Source organism: Maniola hyperantus, chromosome 9 (assembly GCF_902806685.2).
Source record: "Maniola hyperantus chromosome 9, iAphHyp1.2, whole genome shotgun sequence".
Taxonomy (NCBI): domain Eukaryota; kingdom Metazoa; phylum Arthropoda; class Insecta; order Lepidoptera; family Nymphalidae; genus Maniola; species Maniola hyperantus.
In genome coordinates, this window is record NC_048544.1 from 8,578,566 (window position 1) to 8,605,829 (window position 27,264).

Sequence of the window (27,264 nt, forward strand, 5' to 3'; positions counted from 1 at the left end):
TTATATTCGGAGTTCGGACTATGAGAAGGAAAAGAGAATGCATCTGTGTTTCGCACTCACTTGTGTTATCTTCTCTATATTTAAAAATGAATCGCTGAATGTGTTGCTGATCGCAAATCTCGAGAACAGCTGAACCGATTTCGCTAATTCTTTTTTCATAATATTCTTTGAAGACGGGGCCATATGGTTCTTACGGAGAGATAAATTAAAAAAAAATCCTGAAAAAGAATCGACTGTTAGGTGATACGAAGTTCGCCGGGGCTGTTAGTTAAACATAATTATTGTTTAAGTAAGTTAGTTTAGTGTTAGTGTAAGTATTATATTCGGGAACTCGCCAACAAACTGCTGTGCGGTACATAAAGTGTTATAACATAATTTTGTGTGTGTGCGTAGTAATGAATAAATAAATAAAAACTGTAAATTTTATTGACTACTTAAATATACTTAAATAAAATATTTATTACTACTTAAATGTTCCATGTTAATCTTATAAGCTTCGCTGCTTTTAAGCCTATCACCATTGCAGGTGCATTAGTATGTGCTGATATAGTACGAGGTAAAATACTTGAATCGGCTACTCGTAATCTCTTAATGCCATGTACTCTAAGTTCAGGGTCCACGACGGCTAACTGGTCTCCTTGTGGTCCCATACGGCATGTTGCTATTTGGTGATGTAGGGTTGCAGTGAGAGTGCGCACTGCACATTCCCAGTATTCATCAGAATCGAATGTATGCATTCGACAAGTCTTAAATTTAGCTGGATGTACTCTGGCACCGTAACGTTGAAACGGAGCAGTTGCTGCTAGGGCTTGAACGTGGCGAATAGCCGCTACAAAAGTTGCAACATCTCTGGGATCTGTTAAATAGTTGCCGTATAAACGGGGATGACTAAAAGGATTACTGTCTTTCAACTCTAAATATCCAAAGGATTTAGGATGTAATAACATTGGAAATGTGCTCCATGTGTCTTTTCCGTCGATAGATCCATACGCCTCATTGAAAAGGCTTTTAGATATTCTCATTCCTCTTCGGACAGATCTACTTGCGCCTGGCCCACCGTCGGAGACTATGGATCCGCCTATATTTATAAGTTCTATATCAGGAACCGATGAATCAGGATCGTCGCTATTTGGTGTTTTTATATATCCAATACCCTCTACTCCACCAGGGGACGCAATGGCCGTATCGCCATGTTGAAGCCAACCAACAACATTCTGTATGTTCGCCAGTCTATTTTCAATTAAGGATATGCCCGTTACATTTAAAGTAAATACTAATCCTGGAAAGGTTATGTGATCATACAATGTCCGTCCCACTGGAAGATTATGAATTACCGGTATTCCAATAGAGCTTAAATGCTCTTGTGGTCCGATACCAGACAACATTAGAAGCTGCGGTGACGCTATAGGTCCGGCTGATACTATAACTTCTTTCCGTACTAAGACGGTATGAAGAAGATTGTTTCTTACGTATTCTACACCATATGCTATTTTCGTTTCAGGATCAATCAATATTTTCGTAGCTGTAGTGTCTTGCAAGATATGTAGATTAGGTCTGTTTTTGTGTCGATGTAGAAATACTTTGGCAGCGCTGTATCTCCGACCGTTGCTGATTGTGACTTGAACTCGACCGAAACCCAACTGCTCCGGTGCGTTATAGTCAACTGTTGGATGTCCCAATATTTTACCAGCTTCCAGGAATGCATCGGATAAGCGGGTTCTGTAATGAAAAGTATAAAATTTTATTGGACAAGTTCTCTATATGTACATACTTTTGGCACAGAGTAAATATATGATTTATATACAGAGAACCGTCTAGACAGAGCATCGCGCTGTAAATGCGGGATGAAGGAGTGACCCGAACTGGCCTAGGTAGTAGGCCTGGCCTAGCCTAGGTAGGCCTAAAGAATTTGTAGGGAGTCAAGAAGGCGCCCCGGGAAAGAGCCACCGAGCAAGTACCGAACGGGCGCCCTCCCGCGTTTCGGCCCATATAACCGCGAGGTTGGTGGGGCCATGGGAGGTGGTGGGTTGGCCTAGGTAGTGAGGGCCCTATGTTGACGGGTCGTCGCAGTCATTTACCACGAGAACAAAGGCGTCAGACTACTATGTTTCTCTTTATACTTTGCTTTATTTAGTGTTCCGAAACACCTTCGTAAATTACGTCGCCGAAAGTACAGTGCGGGCGGCTGAATTTTCGGTCGTAGTATTCGGTTCGCATGATACACCTTTTGGAAAAAACGCGCCATTAAGTATGCGGCTGAACTTTACGCGGCATCTTTTTCAGCGCGCTTCACGACAGAACATGGCGACGATATACAGACAGCCACGCGACCGGCGTATTATCATCGTACATGAAATAACATTTTTTGTGATTTAATCATAATTACGGTTTTCGGATTTTTCCGTTTACCTACTTGTGCCTTACACACTGCTCTTTAATGTTACCTGCCTTTCATTATTCAACGGCAAGGTCGATAGGTCAGATGGCAATCGGGGCACGCCCCGCACACCCGCACGTCACCCGTGCTGTCCCGCACTTGGGCTGTGCGGGGTGTCCCCGCCCTGAACCATCAGTGCCATCTTGAACTATCGCGTACTATAGGTAGGTCTTATAGCACAAATAAGGAAAATCCAAAAACCGTGAATTTGTGGTTTAACAGTGGTTCATCATTATCATAATCAACCCATCGCCGGCTCACTACAGAGCACGGGTCTCTTCTCAGAGTGAGAAGGGGCTTAGATTGGTAGACTTCACACACCGTTGAGAACATTATGGAGAACTCTCAGGAATGCAGGTTTCCTCACGATGTTTTCCTTCACCGTTAAAGCAAGTGGTATTTACTTAATTAATTAAAACGCACATAACTCCGAAAAGTTAGAGCCCCCGAGGATCGAACCCCCGACCTTCGATTAGAAGGCGGACGTCCTAAGTCCTAATCACTAGGCTGTCACAGGCCTTAATATTTGTGGTTACATCACAAAAAATATTGTGTTTTTGAACAAATAATTTACCAAACCACATCATAGATGGCGCTGTCCGGTCATTAACTTGCACGAGGTTACGAGGTGTGGGACTAAAAAGTTTTATTTGTTGTACGATCAAAATAATTTACCACTGGATCGGAATGGCGTTCCTACCGAGAAGAGCCAGCAAGCTTTATCTACTATACTTACTTTATTGGAACAAACTCCACAGGCAGCTCCCCGTCACGACCTCTATGTGGCGCCTTTTCATATCCTTTTAAATCAGCTTTTTCCAATTCGATGTAGTGCTTTAGCATGTCATTGTAGGACCTAGAAATTGTAATAATTCGGGTTTACTAAACTTGTTCATAATATCTTATAACTAGCTTATGCTCGCAACTTCGTCTGCGTGGACTACACAAATTTCAAACCGCTATTTCACCCCCTTAGGGGTTGCATTTTGCAAAATCCTTTCTTAGCGGACGCCTACGTCACAATAGCTATCTGCATGCCGAATTTCAGCGCGATCCGTCCATTAGTTTGAGCTGTGCGTTGATAGATCAGTCAGTCAGTCAGTCAGTCACCTTTTCCTTTTATATATTTAGATATAGACTAGCCGATGCCCGCGACTTCGTACGCGTGGATTTAGGTTTTTAAAAATGCCGTAGGAACTCTTTGATTTTCCGTGATAAAAACAGTGGCGTGCAGGTCATAGAGGCATAAATGCACTGCTTACCCCTCAATAATAGCTCAATGCATATTTTTCATTATGACCTGCCAGTAAATAGGTTCCTACCTATCTAATGCCTACCCTGACTTCAAACACTGCGCACGCCACTGGATAAAAAGTAGCCTATGTCCTTCCCCGGGATGCAAGCTATCTCTGTACCAAATTTTGTCAAAATCGGTTGAACGGTTGAGCCGTGAAAAGCTAGCAGACAGACAGACAGACAGACAAACACATTTTCGCATTTATAATATTAGTATGGATTATGTCATCGATTTTTGTTACCGATTTTCCCACCATTATGACTAATCCTTCCGGCTCAATACTGAACACGGTCTTCTCCCAGAATGTTAAGGATTTGGCCTTAGTCTACTGCTTATCGCATCTTTAAGAACATTATGGGCAAGCATGCAGGTTTAATAACGAAGCAAAGAATTTCACGCCAAAAAAGCCCCAGGCCCCGACTCTATTAACAACAAAACTCTAAAGTTACTCCCCGATGTATTAATCAACCTCCTGGTAGTCATTTTCAACACCCTCATGGTGGGATGCTCCTTCCCCGACAGGTGGAAAGAAGCTACCGTTATAGGCATCCCCAAGCCAGGGAAACCTAGGAACCTCCCTACTAGCTACCGCCCCATTAGTTTACTCAACACCCTTGGCAAGGTGTATGAGAAAGTCATCCTCAATCGACTTAGGTCCGTCGTAGAGGAGAAAAACCTCCTCAACGACGAGCAATTTGGCTTCCGAACCAGACACTCATGTGTTCATCAAGTGCACCGCCTCACGGAGCATATCCTTCTCGGTTTCAACCGATTCAAAACGAGAGGCATCCCAACGGGAGCCATTTTCTTCGATGTGGCCAAAGCCTTCGACAAGGTGTGGCACGCCGGCTTGATCTACAAGCTTTACCATCTAGGCGTGCCCGAAAGACTCGTACGTTTACTACGAGAATTTCTCACCAATCGAACTTTTCGCTACCGTCTGGATGGGACCCTATCCTCCCCAAGACCTCTCCGAGCAGGAGTCCCTCAGGGCTCCCTGCTCTCGCCACTTTTGTACGCGCTGTACACCAGCGACATTCCCAGATCCCCTCATGTTCATATAGCCCAGTTCGCGGATGACACCGCTCTATACAGCTCCGACTTAAACTACCGGAACGTTAAAGCTCGACTCCAAAAGGCTGTCAGTAGCCTAGGCCACTGGTTCCGCCTTTGGAGGATAGAGGTTAACCCGGAAAAAAGTGCAGCAGTGCTCTTTCAAAAGTCCAAAAGGAAATCACAATACAAACTTCGACAGACTGAAATAACTCTTTACGACCGCCCCATTCCCTGGCAAACTAATACCAAGTACTTGGGTGTAACCTTTGATGACAAGATGAGCTTCGCCGCGCACATTCGTAGAGTCCGCAAGAACGCAGCGTATGTGCTTTCCCGTCTCTACCCCATGATTTGCGCAAAAAGCAAAATGTCACTACAACATAAAGTCACGCTATACAAAACGTGCATCCGCCCAATAATGTCTTATGCCTGTGTTGCATTTGCACACCTGCCGCCCTCCTCTCTCAAACCTCTCCAAGTCCTACAGAATAAGTTTATGCTTATGGCCACCGGCTCCCCGTGGTACATGCGCAACGTGGACCTTCACAGAGACCTCCAACTCCTGACAATAGCTCATTACTTTAAACAGCTCTCCAAAAACTATTTTGAGAAAGCCATTAGACACCCCAACCCCCTAATAGTTGAGGCAGCGACATACATCCCTGACCGAAACGACCCCCCCGATAAAAGACGCCCTAAGCACGTCCTTAACGATCCCGACGATCAAATCATGACCGACAATGCTCCCTATCTTGTAGGGCTACACAATACAACCTCATCACAGCGTCTTCGCCGGCGAAGACGAGGTCCCCGATTTCTAACGTCACCCGGACGTGGACTCACGCCACGGCCTCGGGGGCGTACGGACTAACCAGTAGTCCAACAACTCCACCCATCCCAACGTCATCCTAAGCCGTGGTCCGAGCCTCACAGGAGGCGCCCTTAGGAGGACGTTGCCCCCCGACCTCTCAAATTATTTCCTCGAGCCCTAGGGCTCACCCCCAGGCGGAGCTTCGCGCTCGCCAACTCCCCCGGTGACGCTGTAGCGGCCAGTAGGGCCTACGTAGCATAGTCAATCCGAAACAACACAAAAAATTGAGTTGCCGGGCACCTCAGTAGACCGTGCGTATAAGCTCTAAACGTCGTCACTGATTTTTAGGGTTCCGTACCTCAAAAGGAAAAACGGAACCCTTATAGGATCACTTTGTTGTCTGTCTGTCTGTCGGTCTGTCAAGAAACCTACAGGGTACTTCCCGTTGACCTAGAATCATGAAATTTGGCATGGAGGTAGGTCTTGTAGCTGACATTAGAGGAAAAATCTGAAAACCGTGAATTTGTGGTTATATCACACAAAAAAAATTAAATTGTGGTCATAAAGTAATAATTATTATGATTTTCAATTTTCGAAGTAAGATAACTAACTATATCAAGTGGGGTATCATATGAAAGGTCTTCACCTGTGCATTCTAAAACAGATTTTTATTTATTTTTATGCATCATAGTTTTTAAATTATCGTGCAAAATGTCGAAACGATACGACTGTAGTACGCCTCGTTGCGCGAGCCTGACTCGCACTTGGCCGGTTTTTTGACGAGGTCTAACTTTAACTTTAATTGATAAATCGATTCGATATAGTTGTAGCGTAAGTACGAACTACGCAATACTAGTTAGAGTTACCTACTACTACCTACTATTAATTATACCTTCTAACTTAACATTGGAATTGGAAACCTCCGTTATGACATTCTAATTTAAATAAGCACACTGCACAATAGTGAGAGTTATATTATTGTCCACGCTTATATCCATATCGATTTATTTTTAGGGTTCTTTAGTCAACAAGGAACCCTTATAGTTTCGCCATGTCCGTCTGTCCGTCCGCGGCGTACAAGAAAGCTGTAATTTATTATTTACGCCGATAAAGTAGTAAAATAAAACCTTGAAAAAAAACAGGTCTTTCTTTTTGAATCGCGGCCGTATAAATTTCATTGAAAATTATTTAAATTTAGTTTTTAGTTGTGTAAAACAGCTAGCCTAGTTGCTGTCTGTCTGTCTGTCAGTTTTACAGTCTGTCGTGTCTGTCAAAAATCTTATAGGGTACTTCCCGTTGACCTAGAATCATGAAATTTGGCAGGTAGGCAGGTCTTATGCCACAAGTAAAGGAATAAATCCGAAAACCGTGAATTTGTAGTTTTATTACAAAAATAAATAAGGCCGCCTTTGCATACAATTATTTTTTTAGTTTTAGTTTCTGTAATAGTTATGTAATATTTTTTGTGTGCAATAAAGTATTTCTATCTATCTATCTATCTAAATTTAAATGTGTTCATGCACAAATAATTACTATTTTCAATTTTCAAAGTAAGATAACTATACCAAGTGGGGTATCATATATTTCATGTTTATATGTATATGATAAAACAGATTTTTGTTTATTTTCTATGCATAATAGTTTTTGATTTATCGTGCAAAATGACAGAAAAATACCTTATACCTTGGCCGGTTTTTTTTATTATCTCTTAAGTCTTATCTTAGGTTCATCAGGTTATATTCATTTTTTATTATGTTAATTTTTTTTGTTTAGAGGTAGCACGATGACTCGTGACACCTTCCAAAAATACTTTAATAGTTTTTGATTTATCGTGGGATTTTGAATTATTATAGGACTTTTGTCCGACACGGACACGCCAGCCCCGTCGTAGCCTAAATTATAATCTAAATTACCTACTTAATGGAACGCAACATACAACTGAAAAGATAAGCCTATGCAAAAAGCATTCATATTTGTAGCTTATGCAGAAAACATTCATATTTATGGTGTACGTAGAATCGGATTAGATTTTTAGTGGTTTCTGAATTTTCATAAAGTGCACTTAAAATTGGGTAAAATTAGAATCAATTAAGTATTAAAATTTAAATTATTAAAGACAGAAAACAATAAAAATATTTAATATTTTTTATGATTTCACAGATCTTAACTTTTTTTTGCAAAAATAAAAGACTCCAAGTAAACCTTGTATTTTTTGGAACAAGGGGTCTATGATGTAAAACAAAAACAGTTAATAAGTAAAAGTAATCAAAAACGGGTCTGTGAAACCAAAAAATATTTTTATTATATTTTCTGTCGATATTCAGTCTATTTTTTTTAGCTATTTCATTATTGCATTAATGAGGACTCACCTTGTATATATAATAATAATTAGAGGCGTGAATAGCGGTTTTCAAGGTTTGACGACCTCTCTGACATGGCGTAGTAGTGAGTGCTGTGGTCATATAAGTGGGTGATCCCGGGTTCCATTCCCGGCAGTAGCAATTTTGGAATTTATAATTTTTAATCTATGGTCTGTTCTGGTGCGAGGCATAGGCCGTCGCTAATTACCACCCTGCTGGCAATGTCATGTCGCCAAGCGATTTAGTGATTCGGTACAATGCCGTGTAGAAAACCGTTATAAAACTGCCATCGCTTCCAAGTTAGCCCACTTTCATCTTAGACTGCATCATCATTTATCTACTAGGTAGGTACTAGGTGAAATCGCAGTCATTATGTATTTATGGCATTTATGAAGGCATAATAATACATACATTCGTTATATCCTAATCCTAAACCTACTAATATTATAAATGTGAAAGTGTGGATGTTTGGATGTTTGTTACTCAATCACACAAAAACGGCTGAACGGATTTGGATTAAATTTGGAATGGAGATAGATTATACCCTGGATTAACACATAGGCTACTTTTTATCCCGGAAAATCAAAGAGTTCCCGCGGGATTTTGAAAAATGTAAATCCACGCGGACGAAGTCGCGGGCATCAGCTAGTAATATCATACGATTTGAAGGCATAAGCAATCTGCTCGTGATATATTTTATACACGTGTTCAGAAGTCATACAACGTCAATATAATATGAGTTATAGAATCGTAAAATGTGACGTATATGGCTATCAAACGTATTTTGATCGCAAATCACGTAGAGTTTGGAGGAGTGTTAATTCTTTCAAGGTTATTCCCCTTATATTAGGAGGTCGAAAACACGTTACGTTCTGTACACTTACAGGAATCCCCATCCCCTACTAACCCACTATCCCCACTATTACAGCGGGGTGATTTAGCGAATCACCCCGCTGGTACTCCGTGATCAAGACCAGAGTGAACTATAGTCGACGCATTTTAAACTGATTCGTCGAGTTATCTGTCTGTTTCGCTCGCATTTACAGGTCGTAGGTAAGTGCGAGCGAAACAGACAGACAACTCGACGACTCAGCTTAAAATGCGTCGACTATAGAGTGAGGAAACTCTCGGTTTTGATCCTGAATAGACATCTGTCAAATATTAGGATAGGGGTGACGTGAAATCCATGGATGTGATAAATAATAATTCTTAATTGGAAATGTTGAAATCAAAGAAAAATAGTGTAGGTCATAGATTAATTATTGGTCTCGCTCCGGTGTAGGTATTGACATAGTTTTTATCCCCGAATATCAATACGGTCACCACGGGATTTTTAAAAAACTTCCACTTGGAAAGTCGCGGGCTTCGTCCAGTCATCAATAATTACTTTAGCCTGACCTTCATCAGTGTCTCCAATTTAGATTCTGCCGTAATTTTACAGGAAGTAATTGATAAGACCGTGCCATTGTCACTATTCTCTAACATAACATGCCGTTCACTCTGTCATACACTTCGTAATGGAAATGACGAGAAGGATTATGATGTTTATGAATACCATTGGCCATAGTGCGCTCCCCAGTGCTTTCCATACAAACGTATAATCCGCGACAAGTGTGTCTGTTTGTCGGTTTATTGGTTTATCCTTCAATCAGACCGCAACAAAGCAACGCTATGGATCAGCGTGATTTTTTGCATGGATGTAGTTAAAGTTAAAGTTTGCTTTTTATCCCGGAAAATTAAATCCTACGGGATTTTAAAAACCTATCTCCACGCACTCATAGCCGCGGGCATTAGCTAGTGCTAAATAATAATAAAAACACTAACCGTCCATGTAAATAGGTTAAATACTAAATAAGCTTGTGACTCGGTTATTTTTTATACTGTAACACCAAAAATTTTTTCGTGTTGTAATCACATTGTGCATTTGTTTATGATATTTTTTTTAACTTACCAGCCGTAGTTTCCGGCATCAGCGATACGGTCCCAATCTCTTGGCCTGCCTCTGGTATAAATCATGTAATTTATAACGCTTGTTCCACCAATAGCTCTGCCTCGCGGCCAAAAACAGCGTTGGTTGTTCATTCCTGTAATTATTGCAATTGTTTGCGATTATAATAGAACGTTGATTTGACTCGCAGCTCGCTCAGCTATCCGCGAGTTTGCAATTACTTCTATACATATAATGGCCCAATATTGTAAGTTTAATCTTTCAAAAGAGCAACCGCCGAGTTTCTTGCTGGTTCTCGCTCGCTCGGTTAGATAGTTCGGTAGGAAAGGCATTCCGAACTAGTGGTACACTACCCAGCGGGAAATATTGTACATCGACCTTTAGAAAGAGAGTGCGGTTTCGTGGAGCGTTGCCTCTGTTGTTGAGACCGACATAAACCATCACATACAGACAGAGTGACAGAGATAACGCTCCACAAAGCCGAAATCTCATTCTGAAGGTCGATGTACAATATTTCTTGCCGGCTACTGTAGATGCATTTGACGATTCAGAAATAGATATTTGTAAAAATTTAATTTTGATTCAAAATATTTCTATTTCTATTGGAAGGTATTAAGATTAAGTATGGCAATCTTTGGTCACCTACTAACATAGTAACCGCGGGTTCCGAAAAGCTCTTCGTTGTCAAAGCGTATCTTTGAGGAGGTAAGGCGTAAGTTTGTAAGGCGTATCTTTGAAACTGCACATTTTTACGGAAATCTGACACAACACATTATTTGTTTCTTAAATTTCATTGACTTTGATTGTTTGAATATTAATTCAAATGAGAATCAAACTACGTTTGTATGGAAAGCGCCGCGCTGGGGAGGGCGCTAGGGTTACTTCTCTTAAAGGGTCATACATCAGTCATCACTGGTCAGTTTAATTTCATAAATACAAATATTTGCATAGGTACTTTGGGAAAAACTTTGTTTACATTTTTGATGTTTAATAACGTATATTTTTGAAACGTAAAACGTATTTATATTTTCAAATTTAATATCCTTTGTTATTTTTGACAATGCTGTGAAATAGGCACTTGTGTCCGAATTAAAACTGAATTATGATAAAATTTTAATTTAAATAATAATTATATGTAAACCTTTTGTTGCAGAGATCAAACTAAAAAAATGTCGTTTCGTATTTTATAAAGTAAAATAATAGCTTACCCATGCAGACTCCAGGCTGAGGTTCCATATAATAATGCCAAACATAATCCGTTGCCTGAAAACTTGGTGCAATAGCTGGTATATCCGTCAGTATCATCTCCGGTTTTCCAGTTTCAAGTAACAAAACGGTTACATTTCGATTTTTTGTTAGACGTGATGCCAAAGCGCATCCTGCTGATCCAGCACCAATTATCACAAAGTCATACTCGGAGTAGGGCTCTTTCAGTCCTGAAAATATGGGAATACGTAATATATTTGAAATGTATTTCTTCCACAAGCAAAGGCGTATAATTTAAGAGGATCGTCTAGTTGTAAATTTTCATGCAAAAAGAGATAACGTTTTTCTTCCCGTAAATGTAGTCAATTTTCATAGTTTTTAGAAATTTTGTAGATGTAATGAAAAATTATGCTCGTACGTTTTAATTTTAAAGAAATTGCTTATGTTAAACGTTACTAGCGTCTAAATATACGTATTTTTGACCTAAAAACTCTAGAGTATTTTATTAAAATAAAATAAAAACCGGCCAAGTGCGAGTCAGGCTCGCGCAATGAGGGTTCCGTACTACAGTCTTATTTTTTCGTCATTTTTCACGATAATTCTAAAACTATGATGCATAAAAATAAATAAAAATCTGTTTTAGAATGTACAGGTAAAGACCTTTCATATGATACCCCACTTGATATAGTCACTCACTTCGAAAGTTGAAAATACTAATTATTAGTTCATGACCACAATTTAATTTTTTTTGTGTGATCTAACCCTAAATTCACGGTTTTCAGATTTTTCCCCAAATGTCAGCTATAAGATCTACCTACCTGCCAAATTTCATGATTCTAGGTCAACCGGAAGTACCCTGTAGGTTTCTTGACAGACAGACAGACAGACAGACAACAAAGTGATCCTATAAGGGTTCCGTTTTTCCTTTTGAGGTACGGAACCCTAAAAAAACGTACACGCCTAGATTAAGATGTACAATATTTCAAGAATAAAATGTAGGCAAATGCCTATTGGACTTGCAACTCTTTCTATCTTTCACGAGGAGAAGGTAGCGAAGCGGCGTGAAACAGATAGCATGTTTGACGATACGCGTTTTGTCACTACACGATAGTCTTAACAACAGGGAGTGTCTGTTGGAAATCTCCAGCAAAGTAATCCCACCCACGACGGCAGCGGAGTTTCTGAGATCCTTTAAGGTTCTGTCCACAGCCTCTACATAATTATACTCATGGTATATCATGCGTTCGTTAGCATCGAAGCCGACTTTTCACGTTGATCAATCAGAATTCAGATAATTCAGATGACGTCTCGCACTCCATTGGCTGACAAGTGACGTCATGTTGCATTTAACTACCTTCACTCGTACATTACATTCATTCGTATGTTACACTAGCTGATGCCCGCGACTTCATCCACGTGGATTTAGATTTTCGAAAATCCCGTGGGAACTCTTTGATTTTCCGGGATAAAAAATAGCCTATCTCACTCTCAAGGTCAACTTATCCATGTAAAAATCAGATCAATCCGTTGCGTTGTGAAGTTTTCTTTGGATCTGTAAAAAATCTACTCGAAGGGTCTTCTTTCATTTCTTTTCTTAATAAATAATCACGCTTCAATTTGAAACCACTAATCCTTATATCCTTACTCTGTGGTGAAACCATTAGTTGCATTTGTCATCTACTGCTGCAGCATCATGCTGAAGCAGCAGCCCTTTTAGCTCAAACAAGACATCAGTTTTGTTCTTAGTACTTTCGAGCTCGTAGTTTTAAGTTTACCTAGTTTTAATTTTTAGGGTTCCGTACCTCAAAAGGAAAAACGGAACCCTTATAGGATCACTTTGTTTGTATGTCTGTTTGTCTGTCTGTCTGTCTGTCTGTCTGTCTGTCTGTCTGTCTGTCTGTCTGTCTGTCAAGAAACCTACAGGGTACTTCCCGTTGACCTAAAATCATGAAATTATATTAGATATTCAGATACAAGTTAACCCCTGACTGCAATCTCATCTGGTGGTAAGTGATGATCCAGTCTAAGATGTTTTACATAAAAAACACGAATACGAACCGAATACGGATACGGATGAGAGCACAAACGCCCTAAGCATGATACCTGAGACATGTATTTCTTGGCAGGTAGGTATTTTTATCCAAGAAAAATCATGTCTTATGGAGGTCATTGTGGAATAAATTACAAAATTCACAAAATACATATATTAAAATTATAAATGTACGCATTTTAATGGTCAAACTAATGGTCATTAAAATGCGTTCGTTAAAATTAATGCAAAGCAAGAGAATTTTAATATTATTTTACAATATACCTACACAGACCTGTCCCGACTCCCGACTGACAGACTGATCTATTAACAGCTGGGGTTAGGAACATGGAATTCTGATAGTGGGTTCCTTTTATAACGAAGCCACCTACTAAGAACGGATTTTTAGCAATTCAGTTACCAACCTCTAACGGGGTTAAAAACGGGATGGAAGTTTGTATCAAAGTCCGTCATTTGTAAAGTTACATCGATGAAAATTGATATTTGAAGTTTTTGTTAAAAATGAAGAAATACGTGTTTCAAGGTTTTTAGAAATTCCACCCTCAACAGGGTTAAATAGGGAATGAAAATTTGTATGCAAGTCCGTCATTTTTCATTTCAAGTTTCATCTATGAAAATTTAAAAACGAAGAAGGTTCGCGTTTCTTGATTTTTGGTAATTCCACCCTCACCGTTTTTCAAACAAAATTCCACTCGAGCGAAGCCGGATTGGGTCAGCTAGTTAATTATAATTTAGAGTTCTGCCCGTGCTGCGTAAAAGGCAACCTGAATGTTGTGCAAGTAAGTAAGGGCCAGTCGCACATCAAGCGGTTAAAGTTAAATTTGATCACCAAAAAGCCACTCTGGGCTGCATATTTCAGGGTTCATTAACTTTTCACCATACACTTGACTCTCTACTTTAACCATGGAGTTACAAACACTGACTTGTGCATCCCACTTTGTTTGTTTTTTGGTGCCGCCTGACGCGGACGTGCTACAGACCGAAACAAATGATAGGGTACACTCATCGACTTTTTACCCGTCTGCACGCAAAAACTGAACTGAAAAACTCAGTCCTGAACACTCAAGATATATTTAAAACTTATCACTGTTAAGGCTGTTTTACACCAAAACCATACTGTGCGATAATGAGGCATAAATGTAGCCAGAATCGTCGGCAGATTATTGTTTTTATCAATACTACATGATGTTGTTTCGGATAAAATAGACTGCCATATGCTGGCTGCAAAATTAATCTTTCCATTATAATATTTAGCATGCCGCATTGTCGTGTGTTCTTGCTCTGGCGTAAAACAGCCTTTATTAATCCTTTTAAAATCAGGTCAATCTTGGTTTGACAAATATTTTACAACAAAATTAACACCTAATTCTTATTGTTTGCAAAGCACTAAAAGTAAATAAAATTAGGTACTTTTAATATTTTTGATACAAAATTGGCGTAAGTTGCTTCAATATCAATCAATTTCATTTTTTTTTAAATATAATCGCCGACCCTCATTATAAGATTATCTTTTCCAGTCTGCGTGTATACTTATTGTGGCATTCAAAGTCTAAACAAACTCAAATAATAAAATAATTAATTCAGGATTGCCGAATCCAAAGCGGACACTCTATTTGACCAATTTTGGTTTGGACTAGAAAAGGTAGGTACTTCTAGATTGGCCTAATAACTCGTTAGGCAGAAGTCGAAGTTTTAGCTCTAAGCTAAGCGCTGACAATCCTCAGGAATGCCTAGGCCAATCGCGATGAGCCGGCATTTCGGCTTTGCACTATAGCAGAATATGTATCTATGTATTAAATGGGATGTCTTATTTGTGGGAGCGATACTGGAATGACAATGTGGCGCACGCTACCTACCCACCGAAAACAATGGCACTGTCTGTAGCCTAAACGGGTTGAGCGATTTTAATATTATAGGTGTCGTTAGATTTGTCTTGATGGTAAAAATAGCAATTACGTGACTTTTGTGTGGCGCAAAAAAGACTAAATATTATTAGTATCTTCTTAATTATTGGTAGTAACTTAACTTTTCACTTTGATAAAATTAGTCGTAAGATCGAGTTGCACAAACATTTTAAATTTCTTTTCTTGTGTGAATTCTGGAATAAACTTGACAAAAAGTGTCAGTATTACAAAAACTCAACCAGATTAACCAGTTTGGTGCAAGTGGGCCTTATATAAAAACTAAAATAAAATCTTATGAAAAAATGAAGCCTTACCTTTAGGCAAAGGGTAGCTATCTCGAAGGAAACTAAAAATATCGCCAGTAGGACTCTGCTTGTTGTAAGGGCTCCCTGTTAGTTTCATAAAGTTTTCTACAACAGGGCTTTGGAAGTCTTTCCAAAAAAATCTTTTACGTCTTGTCGACGATCCCGTATCATAATAAACACCATTATCATCTCTTACCGCAGCCTCTTCATCGGTGCTTGAATCTTTGTACAAAACGGTAAAAATTAATAAACAAAATATGATCTTCATTTTTAACTTCAACGCGGCAAAATTGTATAGAGTACTTGGAGTTTTATTTAAAAATATAAGCCTCTGGTGGAGGCTTCCACAGCGGTGGGGCAACTTAATGCGATTGCAGCGACTTTGCTAAGTATCTGGTCAAGCTACATTTTATTAAGGTCCAGCCGGCAGACTATCATAATACCGCGAATAGCCCAATTAAATACACACGCGACAACGCCAAATCGTTCTTTTACGCATTGACAAAAGTGTTGAATAACTGTTAAAGTATTCCCCGTTAGATTTGTAAATTTATGCCGCTTTGCAAATAGGTAGTCTAGAATAACATTAATGAAAGTGATATAGTTTTTAATTTTATTCTTCGGTTGGGTTTCGATAACATTAATAAATTATGAATCAAAACGTGTTTTGGGGCTTCTTGCCTTTTCTTTTTCTTAGTGACTAGCTTTCTCCTGCGACATTGCCCCCGGAAATTTAGGTTTTTTAAAGGTCCCGTCGGAAATTCTTAATATTAGTGTAGTATAATATGTATAATATTATTATTGTGTACACATACATTTTTCGCGAATGTTTTATGACTTTTTGTACCTTTTTTCAATTTCTTTTTGCCTATTTTTATTTTTATAATATTATGTAGTTTGTAAGGCAGATAGCTGATGCTTTAAGGGCCTCCGAGACGATAAATGGCAATTGTCAATTTAACTACGTTTTTGACAATTCCAATTGATGGTACCATTGATGCAGTTTCAATCAACGTCTTGTCAATGTTTTTGCTCTCAATTTTCAAATTGATGTGCCATTGATGCTGGTCAAATATGCTTCAATCAAAATTTCCACCAATGTCCTCCAATGCCGTAGTTGCAAGTGACAATTGCTTCAATTATACCTTGGCAAACGATAATTGGCATTGACAATGATGAATACCCCCTTAAGGGTTGAATTTTCAAAAATCCTTTCTTAGCGGACGTCTACATTAGAAAGTTAACTCCTAATTTAATCAGTTAGCGTACGGATGGAGGTAAACGTTCCTCATGGCAGAAATACTATTTTTTTTGGTTCTCTGCCAAGATACCTTATCTAGTAGCAGAGAATTTCAACTTGGCATACTTAATCTTCTAAATATATAAAAGGAAAAGGTGAGTGACTGACTGATCTATCAACGCACAGCTCAAACTACTGGACGTATTGGGCTGAAATTTGACATACAGATAGCTATTTTGACGTAGGCATCCGCTAAAAAAGGATTTTTAAAAATTCAACCCCCAAGGGGGTGAAATAGGGGTTTGAAATTTGCATAGTCCATGCGGACAAAGTCGCGAGCATAAGCTAGTCTATTATAAAAGGAAAAGCTGACTGACTGACTGATCTATTAGCGCACAGATCAAACTACTCGACAGATTGGGCTGAAATTTGGCAAACAGATAGCTATTGTGATGTAGACATCCGCTAAGAAAGGATTTTTGAAAATTCAATTCTTAAAAGGGTAAAACAGGGGTTAGAAATTTGTGTAGTCCACGCGGACGAAGTCGCGGACGGGGTATAGTTTTAATGTAAATATTATTTAGTTTGATATATTTGTGTCTGTTTGTATCCAGTTACCCTACAAAGGACAAAATGATGTTTTTGTGAGTTCATTGACATGGCAATTTGGAATTCATTATGTACCGATCGAAACCATACAAAAAGTTGTTTTACAACTTATGACTACATATCTTACCGACATGCCTATATCACTAAATAAAAATCTACTACAAATCCAACAACTGACTATATCAAAAAGAGTACCTACTTTGATTTTTTTTTTTTAAATAATATAGGTTTACTCGTAACTTGTATGAATCCGAAGGAAGGCTGCGGAGCTCGGTAACACAGAGTCCTAGCATGGGTGTTAAATCACTCTTTTTTGACATAATGAGAAAGGATATTTTGCGTTAAGGCCATTATGCGCTGAGACATTGTTCACCTTTTCTTTGTAGTCTATCCTTAAGGAGTAAATTAAAAACTAGCCAAGTGCGAATTAGACTCGCGCACTGAGGGTTCCGTAGTACAATCGTATTTTATCGACATGTTGCACGATAAATCAAAAACTAGTTACTAGATCTCGTTCAAACCAATTTTCGGTGAAAGTTTGCATGGTAATGTACATCATATATTTTTTTATCATTCTCTTATTTTAGAAGTTACAGGGGGGATACACATTTTACCACTTCGGAAGTGTGTCTCGCGCAAACTATTCAGTTTAGAAAAAAATGATATTAGAAACCTCAATATCATGGGTTTGATGAAAAAAATTTTTTTGAGTTTCAGTTCTAAGTATGGGGAACCCCAAAATTTATTGTTCTTTTTCTATTTTTGTGTAAAAATCTTAATGCGGTTCATAGAATACATCTATTTACCAAGTTTCAACAGATAGCTCTTATAGTTTAAGAAAAAAGTGGCTGTGACATACGGACGGACAGACAGACAGACAGACATGACGAATCCATAAGGGGAATTCAGTTTTTTGTCATTTGGCTACGGAACCCTAATAAAAACCATGTATACAACTTTTTGTTAAAGAAAAGAGGGTCGCGCGTCGCACGAAGGACCGTGTTTGGTAACGTGCTCTCGGGAAGGCCTTGTCCAGCTGTGGACGCAATCAGGCTGATCGATTGATTGATTGAGACAATGCAAACCTTGGGGTCTCTCTAGCGGCGGACTAAGCCTGTCGGAGGCCATTCCACATGCGAGTGCCTTGTTTTTGCCTTAGTCTCTTATATTTTATTGGTTCCGTAGTAATCAAGTAACCTATATAGTTATGTATACTCCGTTTGTGTCACAGCCATTTTAAAAAGTAAGTAAGAGCTGTAAGGTTGGAATTTGGCTCATTTGTAGAAACTTGTTTGTTGTTACCGCTACATCTTGGCCATCGAACTTTTTATTTCTTATACGTTTTGCGTGCGCCCCACGTTTCCCGTTTAAATCTTACAAGTATTCTCATAGCTAACTATAGTAAATATTTTATACTTTTTAGTCCGTTTTAAGAACGTGTATTTAAAAAAATAACTTAAAAGATACATTTTGTAGTAATTTTTTTATTTTATTATAAGTCAAAAACTAGGCGAATAAATAAAACTATAAATACTTATAAGTATTTATAAATTTAGTTCTGAATGTGTAAATGACATCCTTTTATTTGATACCTTTTTTGATGTAAACTCGCCTTTTTATTTGCTGTTGTGACTGTTGTGAGCGAGCATTCGAAGCTAGCATTTTTTTTAATTACTTCAAATTTCAAATCTATAGATTCCAGCTAGGTACCTACTGAAATAAGCAGCTCTGACGGACGGATAGACGGACGGTTTTTGAGACGGTGTCATATTTTAACCAAAACAACTTTATGTTTCCTTTCAAGGTACGGAACTGTGTGTGCGTGACTCTATATTTGGTATTGCACTACCAAACCAACCAAGTGCGTATTCATTTAGCACCGGAAATATACAATTAGTTGCTGAGTCGATTGCATATGAAATTACAAGAATTAATGGAATGGTTTCGTAAATATTAAGTTTCTAAAATAGAAAAAAAAAACAATAAATTTTGGGGTTCCCTATACTTAGAACTGAAACTTTAAAATTTATTTTTCATCAAACCCATATGTGTGAGGTATCTATGGATAGGTCTTCAAAAATGACATTGAGGTTTCTTATATAATTTTTTTCTAAACTGAATAGTTTGCGCGAGAGACACATCCAAAGTGGTAAAATGTGACTCCCCCCCACCTGTAACTTCTAAAATAAGAGAATAATAAAACTAAAAAAAATCTATGATGTACATTACCATGCAAACTTCCACCGAAAATTGGTTTGAACAAGATCTAGTAAGTAGTTTTTGATTTATCGTGCAAAATGTCGATAAAATACGATTGTACTACGGAACCCTCAGTGCGCGAGTCTGATTCGCACTTGGCCGGTTTTGCATGGGTATAGTTAAAGACCTGGAGAGTGACATAGGCTACTTACTCTTTATTCCGGAAAATTTAAGTGCCCACGAGATTTTTATAAACCTAAATCCACGCGGATGAAGTTGCGGGCAACGGCTAGTACAGTAATACTATCTCTCCTCCGCAACCTTGGGGTTCTGGGTCAAATAGTACAAACGCCACATTTTTGAGACCACTTATTTCACAATAACCAGTTAACCTCAGTCCTCAACCAATTTTTTTTCTTAGAATTTGTAACTAATTTATTTAGGTCAGAAACATAGTAAGTGATAATTATGTTATAAATATATCCCGTTTTCTTGTCGCATTGACAAACGTCGGAACACTTATAAACTTAAGGAAAATCATGAATATAATTATTAATTATTTATAGTGTAGAAATAATTGAGCAAAAAGGGGCGTGGCGTAAATTTTTTACGCTACTTATATATTCATTTATTGGCCCTTCACCACAGATGTTCTTTGAGTAATTTTAAACATAATATCTAGTCCGGGACACATGAAGAATTAATGTGCTAACTGCTACCGTTCTCCGTCTCCCGACGACGCGTCGACGCCTGAGGAGACGGAGAGGGCAGGATGTAAACATGGCTGCCGTCCACCTCCTTTTAAAAACATTTGTAAATTCTCTTAGCCTGCTATGGCAAGTTTGATATAATTATTGTATAAATTAAGGACTTAAAATTTGTTGCTTGTATAATTTTTTATCATTTTCATAGGAAGTTTCTAAAAAAAAGTAAAAATTTCGATTGAAGTTTTTTTGTTAGAAAGCTTATAACTTTCATTTATGATAAAAATAATTATAAAACAAAAAACACTCAAATAAAGCTTATTATATGCAGATTGTTAAAAATAAATTTCTAGAAGCTTCTTTTACAAAACTTCGTGGTGACTTGCAACGTTGCCTATTTTAGCTTATTGCATCCATTCGATGGCAGCCACTCTGTGGATGACATGCTCATTGCACCTAGCCGGCTCTATACTCGTATAGGTATACCTAGAGATTTTTTTCAATGGATAGACGGCGGCTACCTTTGCCTCATTCATTCTCCTACCAGACGCAAATTTCTTAATGTTTCTCGGACCAAAACCTTGGCGCTAGAAAGCTGAAATTTTGCACAAGTTTCGATTTATATTTTTTTTATTTACATTTACATTTTACATATCATTATTCATGTGACCCTGTATAGCAAAAAGAACGAAATTATAAAAACATTATAGATTTTATTAGAATAAGATATTGACAAACAGTCTAAACCGGTCACGTCATTGTCAGAGTGTGAGATATATTATGGGACTGCGACGGGGAGGACTGGGATTAAAAATTGTTAAGTATTTTTTTCTCTAATGTTGAGCTTCCCTCGCCACCCTGGTGATTACGTTTTCAATTTGATCGGTATGTTACAGATCTGACCATTACTATTTCAATCTTGATCATACTTTACATTGGACATCCATGTAGCAAAATATGATACCGTGATTATTGAAGCGGAATTAATCAAATAATTCATATAATCTAGCTACATTATGTAGAATGTAATCACTACCCAAATTATAAATGCGAAAGTGTGTTTGTTTGTTGGTTTGTCCTTCAATCACGTTGAGCTACGGACCGACGTAATTTTTGGCATGGGTACCTATAGTCAAAGACCTGGAGAGTGACATAACCTAAATCCACACGAACGAAGTCACGTAGACAGTTCGACATAATATCTACATTAAATATTCCTTCGAAGAACAATATAACAAAAACAGTTTGGTGCACAATTGCTATAATAAAATATTTTATCAAAGCAGCGATCACATCCACGGTCAGTGTCCGCGACATTGGGATAAGTAGCAAGAAACTCATCTGTCTGTAAGTCTCCAGGCTGCGCTGGTTGTAGAACTCGCGAGCGGAGACTTTAGATTTGAACCAATAGGCACAAAAAATCGGATGTGTGAGATCGGGCAAGGTCGGCAAGAAAATACGGGCCTTACCTATCTAAACATAAGTTAAAATTTCAGCAAAGAACAATATAACAAAGACAGTTTGGTGCGTAATTGCTATGATAAAGAAAACAAAATTTGATGTACAAGACCGGGCAAAGTCAGCGAGAAAAGCAGGGTACTCACCTACCCGTGTAGCATGTAACGTTTGAGTATCTGATACTGTATCTAGTGAGTACGTAGGCGCGAGCCCGCTGCGAGCCGCTTGCGCGTGGAGCGCAGTAAATTCGCAGTGACCCGCCGTGCCGAGTGGCGGTATCACTGCGAACACAAAGGCGGCTCGAAATGTGCGCGTGGACGGCAACACGTAGCTCGTGGCTGGATACGCGGTGACCGTGGACGAGCCGTACCCACTTGCAGGTTGATACCACGGAACAGAATTGATACAGTATCAGAAACGTTTCATGCTACACGGCTAGTGAGTACCATGCTTTACCTAAACATATGTACTCATAAGTTAAAATTTATTCGACGAAGGTGCGCTATTGCTATAATAAAAATAACTTATCGAAGCACTGATCACATCAGCAGCGGTTAGTGTCTGTGATACCGGTGATAAGTTGTAAGAAACCTGTCTGTCTGTAAATCTCCGAGCTGCCAAAGAAAGCGCTGGTTACTGGTTATAAATGCCGTGAGCGTACTCGGAACTCGGATGTGCAAGATCGGGCAAAGTCGGCGAGAAAATGCGGACCTTAAGGCCTGTTTGTCGCATTTTCTGACTTGAATTAATTTTTGACTGACACAATAATATATGGCATCATAAAGTTACCCTTTATCGTGTGAACCCAGCACCAACCATAACGGTGATCTTTACCAATTTTGCCATGACCTCCTACCAAGAAAGAAAGTTTCTCGCGTTCTATCAAGAAAGTAGCTCACTTAACTGTTCTTTACGCTGCCTTCTTCTACGCTGTCTTTGCGTAAGGTAAATGGCCACTTGTCAGTCCCCTTTTAAGGAAATTAATAAAATGAAATATAGCTATACAGTACGTGGCAGGAAGTAATGTAGGTACATTGGACATTAGAACGACATTTCGGCTTTGTAGAGCGTTGTCTCTGTCACTCATACCTATATGACGTTTTGTTGGTCTCAACGACGGAGACAATGCTCTACAAATCTGCTATCTGATTTTAAAGGTCGATGTACATTACTTTTTGCCGCGTACTGTAGATACCTCCTAGCGTACTTTCGTACCGTACAGGATATTTTGAGAAGATAACGTAGACATCAGCCGTATAAAATACTAGTGACCCGCCCCGGCTTCGCACTGGTAGTTTATTATAATTTTCGTAGAGATCTCTATTTTTTGAAATAAAATATGTCTCTCAAGAATAATGTAGCTACGGGTGAAAGAATTTTCAAAATCGGTTGAGTAGTTTCAGAGATTACCACCTACAAACAAACTTACCAACTTCACTTCTTTATAATATTACATCAGCTGGCACATACCTACTGTTAAATATTAAAGCTATGGAGCTTCTTTCTTTGAATACTTTCAGATCCTAAGGATTTAAGATACTGAATAGGTGTGAAAATATTATCAGTTTCCTATCGTAAACGCATGTTGCAGTTGGCTGTTGGATAGATTGCCAAGCAAAGGTGCCTATCGTGATATCAAGAGCAAAAGTTCGCGCTGCAATAGAGTTCATCTGTATTAAACTATAAAATATTAAATCTCTGGTACATACTGTGCAATATTAAAGCTATGATAATTATGAAATTCACATACTCTGAATACTTTCAGATCCTTACTAAATCGGCGCGAAAATATCATCAACCAAATCAATCAATCAATATCAATAGTCGCTTTCATACAACATAAATGCATGTTGGATAGATTGCCAAGCAAAGTCGCCTGTCGTGATTTCAAGAGCAAACCCTGACGCTGCCAGCATAAAACGTAATTACTCACTGTATACGAACAGTTGGCCCAGCTACATGTATCAGAAAATATCCAATTCCAATCCCATATAACCTCATGTAAAAAAAATTGTCGCAGCCGGTAAGAAACTGAGTTTATTGCCGAATTTGAATTTCTTGCCGGTTCTTCTCAGTAGAATTTCCTTCAGAATTGGTAGTAGAATTAATATGCATAAAATTTCTATTTCAGTTTGAATAAACGCGTCCATGTACTTGAACATCTTTTTATTATTTATTTACATAAAAAAATACTGTATTAGTTTTTACAAATCCATATAAAATTGAATTCATGAGTAACATCAGTGACGACTCAGGCGGATTTTTTATCAATTTAAACGAAGCCTTCTGTCTATTGTGACCATTGATGTAAGAGGAATGTAATGAGTTTGATTAGCTGACCCTCGTTCATATCACCGTGTATCAGCCGCCACTGGAAGTCCCGAGGCTCTACTCGCCGCGCTGCGACATTAGTCGCCGCGCCGCGACTCCACTCGCCGCGCACAGTTTGCGTTAGATGGCGCTTGGCGATTTGAACTGTAGGTATAGTGTTATGGAAACATACCTTACAGTGCACAGGATTGCAATTAATCATCATCATGATCAACCCATCGGCGGCTCACTACAGAGCACGGGTCTCCTCTCAGAATGAGAAGGGGTTTGGCCATAGTCTACCACGCTGGCCAAGAGCGGATTGGCATTCTTCACACACCTTTGAGAACATTATGGAGAACTGTCAGGCATGCAGGTTTCCTCACGATGTTTTCCTTCACAGTTAAAGCATGTGATATTTAAGTATGTACTTAAAATGCACATAAGTTAGAGGTGCGTGCCCGGGATCGAACCACCGACCTCCGATTAGAAGGCGGACGTCTTAGCCACTAGGCTATCACAGCTTTTAGGATTGCAATTACCTACTTCTATTTATGACATAATATTGTAACGAATCTTTGATAAGAGCAACCGCTGAGTTTCTTGCTGGTTTTTCTCGGTAGCAAAGGCATTCTGTACCAGTGGTAGATGCATCTGACCTGTATGAAAGTTTATTTGAATAAAAATATTTCTATTCTATTCTATTCACCTTAATCTAAAAATGTAATATTTTTCAACATTGCATAACATTGGTGACTCTTACTTCTAGATTGAGATTTCTTCATTAACATTATTATTGCCCTGATATTTATCAGGCATATTAACTAATGGGTTTTACATTTTAGGAAAATTTTAAATACCAAACTTATAAACAGATAAGAACTATGTATGTAATTTAATAATATTCTAATCTTAAATATAATAACATCACAGTCGAGCTTATTAATTAATTAAACTATTAAAAATATTTATCATCTTTCCCCCCAGTCTTGTTTTATCATATCGGCGCCTTTTTCTGCTATCATGTATGTTGGAGCATTTGTGTGACTTGACGTTATAACAGGCATTACGCTAGCGTCGATTACTCTCAATTTGGCAATTCCGTGTACTCTCAATCTAGGATCTACAACTGATGACGGGTCACTCTCTAATCCCATTTTACAAGTTCCGCTTTGGTGATAAATTGTAAAAGTGAACATTTGGGCTTGACAAGCAAAGTATGCATCACTGCCAAATGGCCCATATTTTAAACAATCTGCAATAGGTACATCATACAACTTTGTTCCTATCTTTTTCATGGATGGTTGCCTTGAAATCTCTATAGCAACTTTGATACCTTCGACAATTTTCTGCAAGTCCTCTGAATATTCAAAGTAGTTTGGAACCAAAGTTGGGTGTACTTTTGGATTTCTGCTTCGCAGCAACACTCTACCTCTGGATTTAGGTCGCATGAGCATGGGGAATACCATGAAAACGTCTTTATTACCTAATGGAGAGTATGTATTAGAATAAATTTGTTCGTCAAAGCCAAAGTTTCTTCGCAATAGGGGGTCAGAATTAAGGCCTCCACTTATAAAAAGCAATTCTATATCAGGCCAACCTGTTGCGTTAAATTTGTCTTTCAAGTCCATAAATACAAGCGCCTCGCATCCTCCAGGTACTGACAAAGGACCTTTGTGATTTCTCATCCATTTGAACACCAATTCCAAGTGGTTCAATATATATACTGTAGAAAGGCTTACATTTTGCTGTTGTACCATAAATTGTACTCCACCGGCTGCAATATGATCCATAAGGTTATAGCCTACAGGTAAATCCTTTATAACCGGTATATTTAGAGATTCTAAATCATTTCTGGGTCCTATTCCAGAAAGCATCAATATTTGAGGAGAGTTAATAGCACCAGCTGATAATATAACTTCCTTTTTGGCTAATATTTTATATCGCTTGCCGCGTTTTTCTAATTCAACGCCTATTACTTTGGTATTCGTATTATCAAAAATGAGTTTTGTAACCATGCTGACTTTAGTCAAATGGAGGTTCTTTCTTTTATTAATAGGATGAAGATACGCTCTACTCGAACTATGTCGCGTTCCATTCTTCATGGAGAGTTGTAAAAAAGATACACCAGCTGGCTTTGCCCCATTATGATCATTATATTTAAAACCTAACTCCTGCGCTCCCTTTACCCATGCTTTGCCTTTACTTGTACGAAAAGGTGCATGTTCGATATTTAAGAAACCGTCTTGTCCATGATATTCGCGATTGTCGTGTGTAGGAATACTGAATTTTTCGATTTTTTTGAAATAAGGAAGAACATCATTCCACCCCCATCCTTCATTGCCCATTTCTTCCCAATTGTTATAGTCGAGTGCTGAACCTCTAGTATAGATCATATAGTTCAGCACGCTAGAACCTCCGACAACTTTACCACGTGGCCAGTTACATTGCTTGTTCTCAAAGCCGGCACAATATCTGTCGGAGGGCTTGGTTTTATATTTCCAATTGGCGTCAGTAAATTGAAGATAATTTGCTAGAATAGGTATATCCATAACATAATTTTCATTCACACCAGCTTCTACAAGTAACACTTTCCAATCGGGTATTTCTGTTAAACGGTTAGCTATCACGCATCCAGCTGTACCAGCACCGACAACGATGAAGTCATATTCCGAAAGAAAATTTGTTTGGTCTGGTGGCTCGTTATCTTGTTGATGTGTGCCTTCTTGAAGAAATTGCATGAAGGACGAAATCGGATTTGCAAACTGTGTGTCAATTGGAATAAAAACTGTGAAGAATATCCATAGAGTCGCCACCAACATCAGCGCTCGACGCTGGTTCTTCATCTGAAATTAAATAAAAAAACGATTATATTAGTACAAGAGTTTATTTATACGTGAGAGCGTTCACGCACTCATCCGATCCGAATCCGTGAAAATACGGATATAAAAAACTCTGATCGAATTCGGATATTGCTTGCAAGCACTAATCCGATCTCTGATCCAAATCCAAGCTATTCTGTGGACATCTTAGACATATGTATATACCTACGTCATATATCCGATTTGAATCCGAGGCACATCCAAGATATTCTCACAGATGACGGAAGTCGGATGTAGTGCGTAAGCTACCATACAAATAGTTCTGTGACTACTTCGGAACGTATTTTTACGGACTAGAATCGGATGAGTGCGTGCATGATCGCTCTAAAGGTTAACAGCTGAATACTGAAACGTTTTTTGATGCTTACAAACGTTGCTCATTAATATTAACTTATTAAGTGTCTGATTATTGTCATTTTGTCCATACAACAAATGTAAAAAAAGTCACATAGCGTTTGGAACACTCTTATGTGATACGAGAAGGTTTG

The 27,264-nt window shown here is 38.6% G+C and overlaps 3 protein-coding genes across 6 annotated transcripts in view; 1 reads left to right on the plus strand and 2 right to left on the minus strand.

Moving 5' to 3' along the window:
- Window positions 1–27,264, plus strand: part of Flo2 (flotillin-2) — a 240,649-nt gene that overhangs the window by 11,038 nt on the left and 202,347 nt on the right. The gene's annotated exons all lie outside the window — the stretch shown is intronic.
- LOC117985604 (glucose dehydrogenase [FAD, quinone]-like) lies at window positions 179–15,715 on the minus strand. Its single transcript, XM_034972367.2, has 5 exons — window positions 15,384–15,715; window positions 11,118–11,345; window positions 9,913–10,045; window positions 3,174–3,293; window positions 179–1,719 (listed from the first exon to the last, which is right to left on the minus strand). The coding sequence occupies exons 1-5, from the start codon at window positions 15,640–15,642 to the stop codon at window positions 468–470; spliced, it is 1,992 nt and encodes a 663-aa protein (XP_034828258.2). The 5' UTR covers window positions 15,643–15,715; the 3' UTR covers window positions 179–467.
- LOC117985599 (glucose dehydrogenase [FAD, quinone]-like) overlaps window positions 24,542–27,264 on the minus strand; it is an 87,329-nt gene continuing 84,606 nt past the window's right edge. For all 4 annotated transcript variants that reach the window (XM_069500766.1, XM_034972363.2, XM_069500765.1 and 1 more), the window contains exon 2: window positions 24,542–26,740. In XM_069500766.1, the coding sequence (XP_069356867.1) occupies window positions 24,866–26,740 (1,875 nt within the window). In that variant the 3' untranslated portion in view covers window positions 24,542–24,865. The remainder of the gene's footprint in view (window positions 26,741–27,264) is intronic.

Coding starts and splice junctions, on each gene's coding strand:
- LOC117985604 (XM_034972367.2), bottom strand. CDS start 15,642: ATGAAGATCATATTTTGTTTATTAATTTTTACCGTTTTGTACAAAGAT. Junction 11,346..15,383: donor TAGCTACCCTTTGCCTAAAG/GTAAGGCTTCAT, acceptor CCATATTTTCAG/GACTGAAAGAGCCCTACTCC. Junction 1,720..3,173: donor GTGGAGTTTGTTCCAATAAA/GTAAGTATAGTA, acceptor TTTTCATTACAG/AACCCGCTTATCCGATGCAT.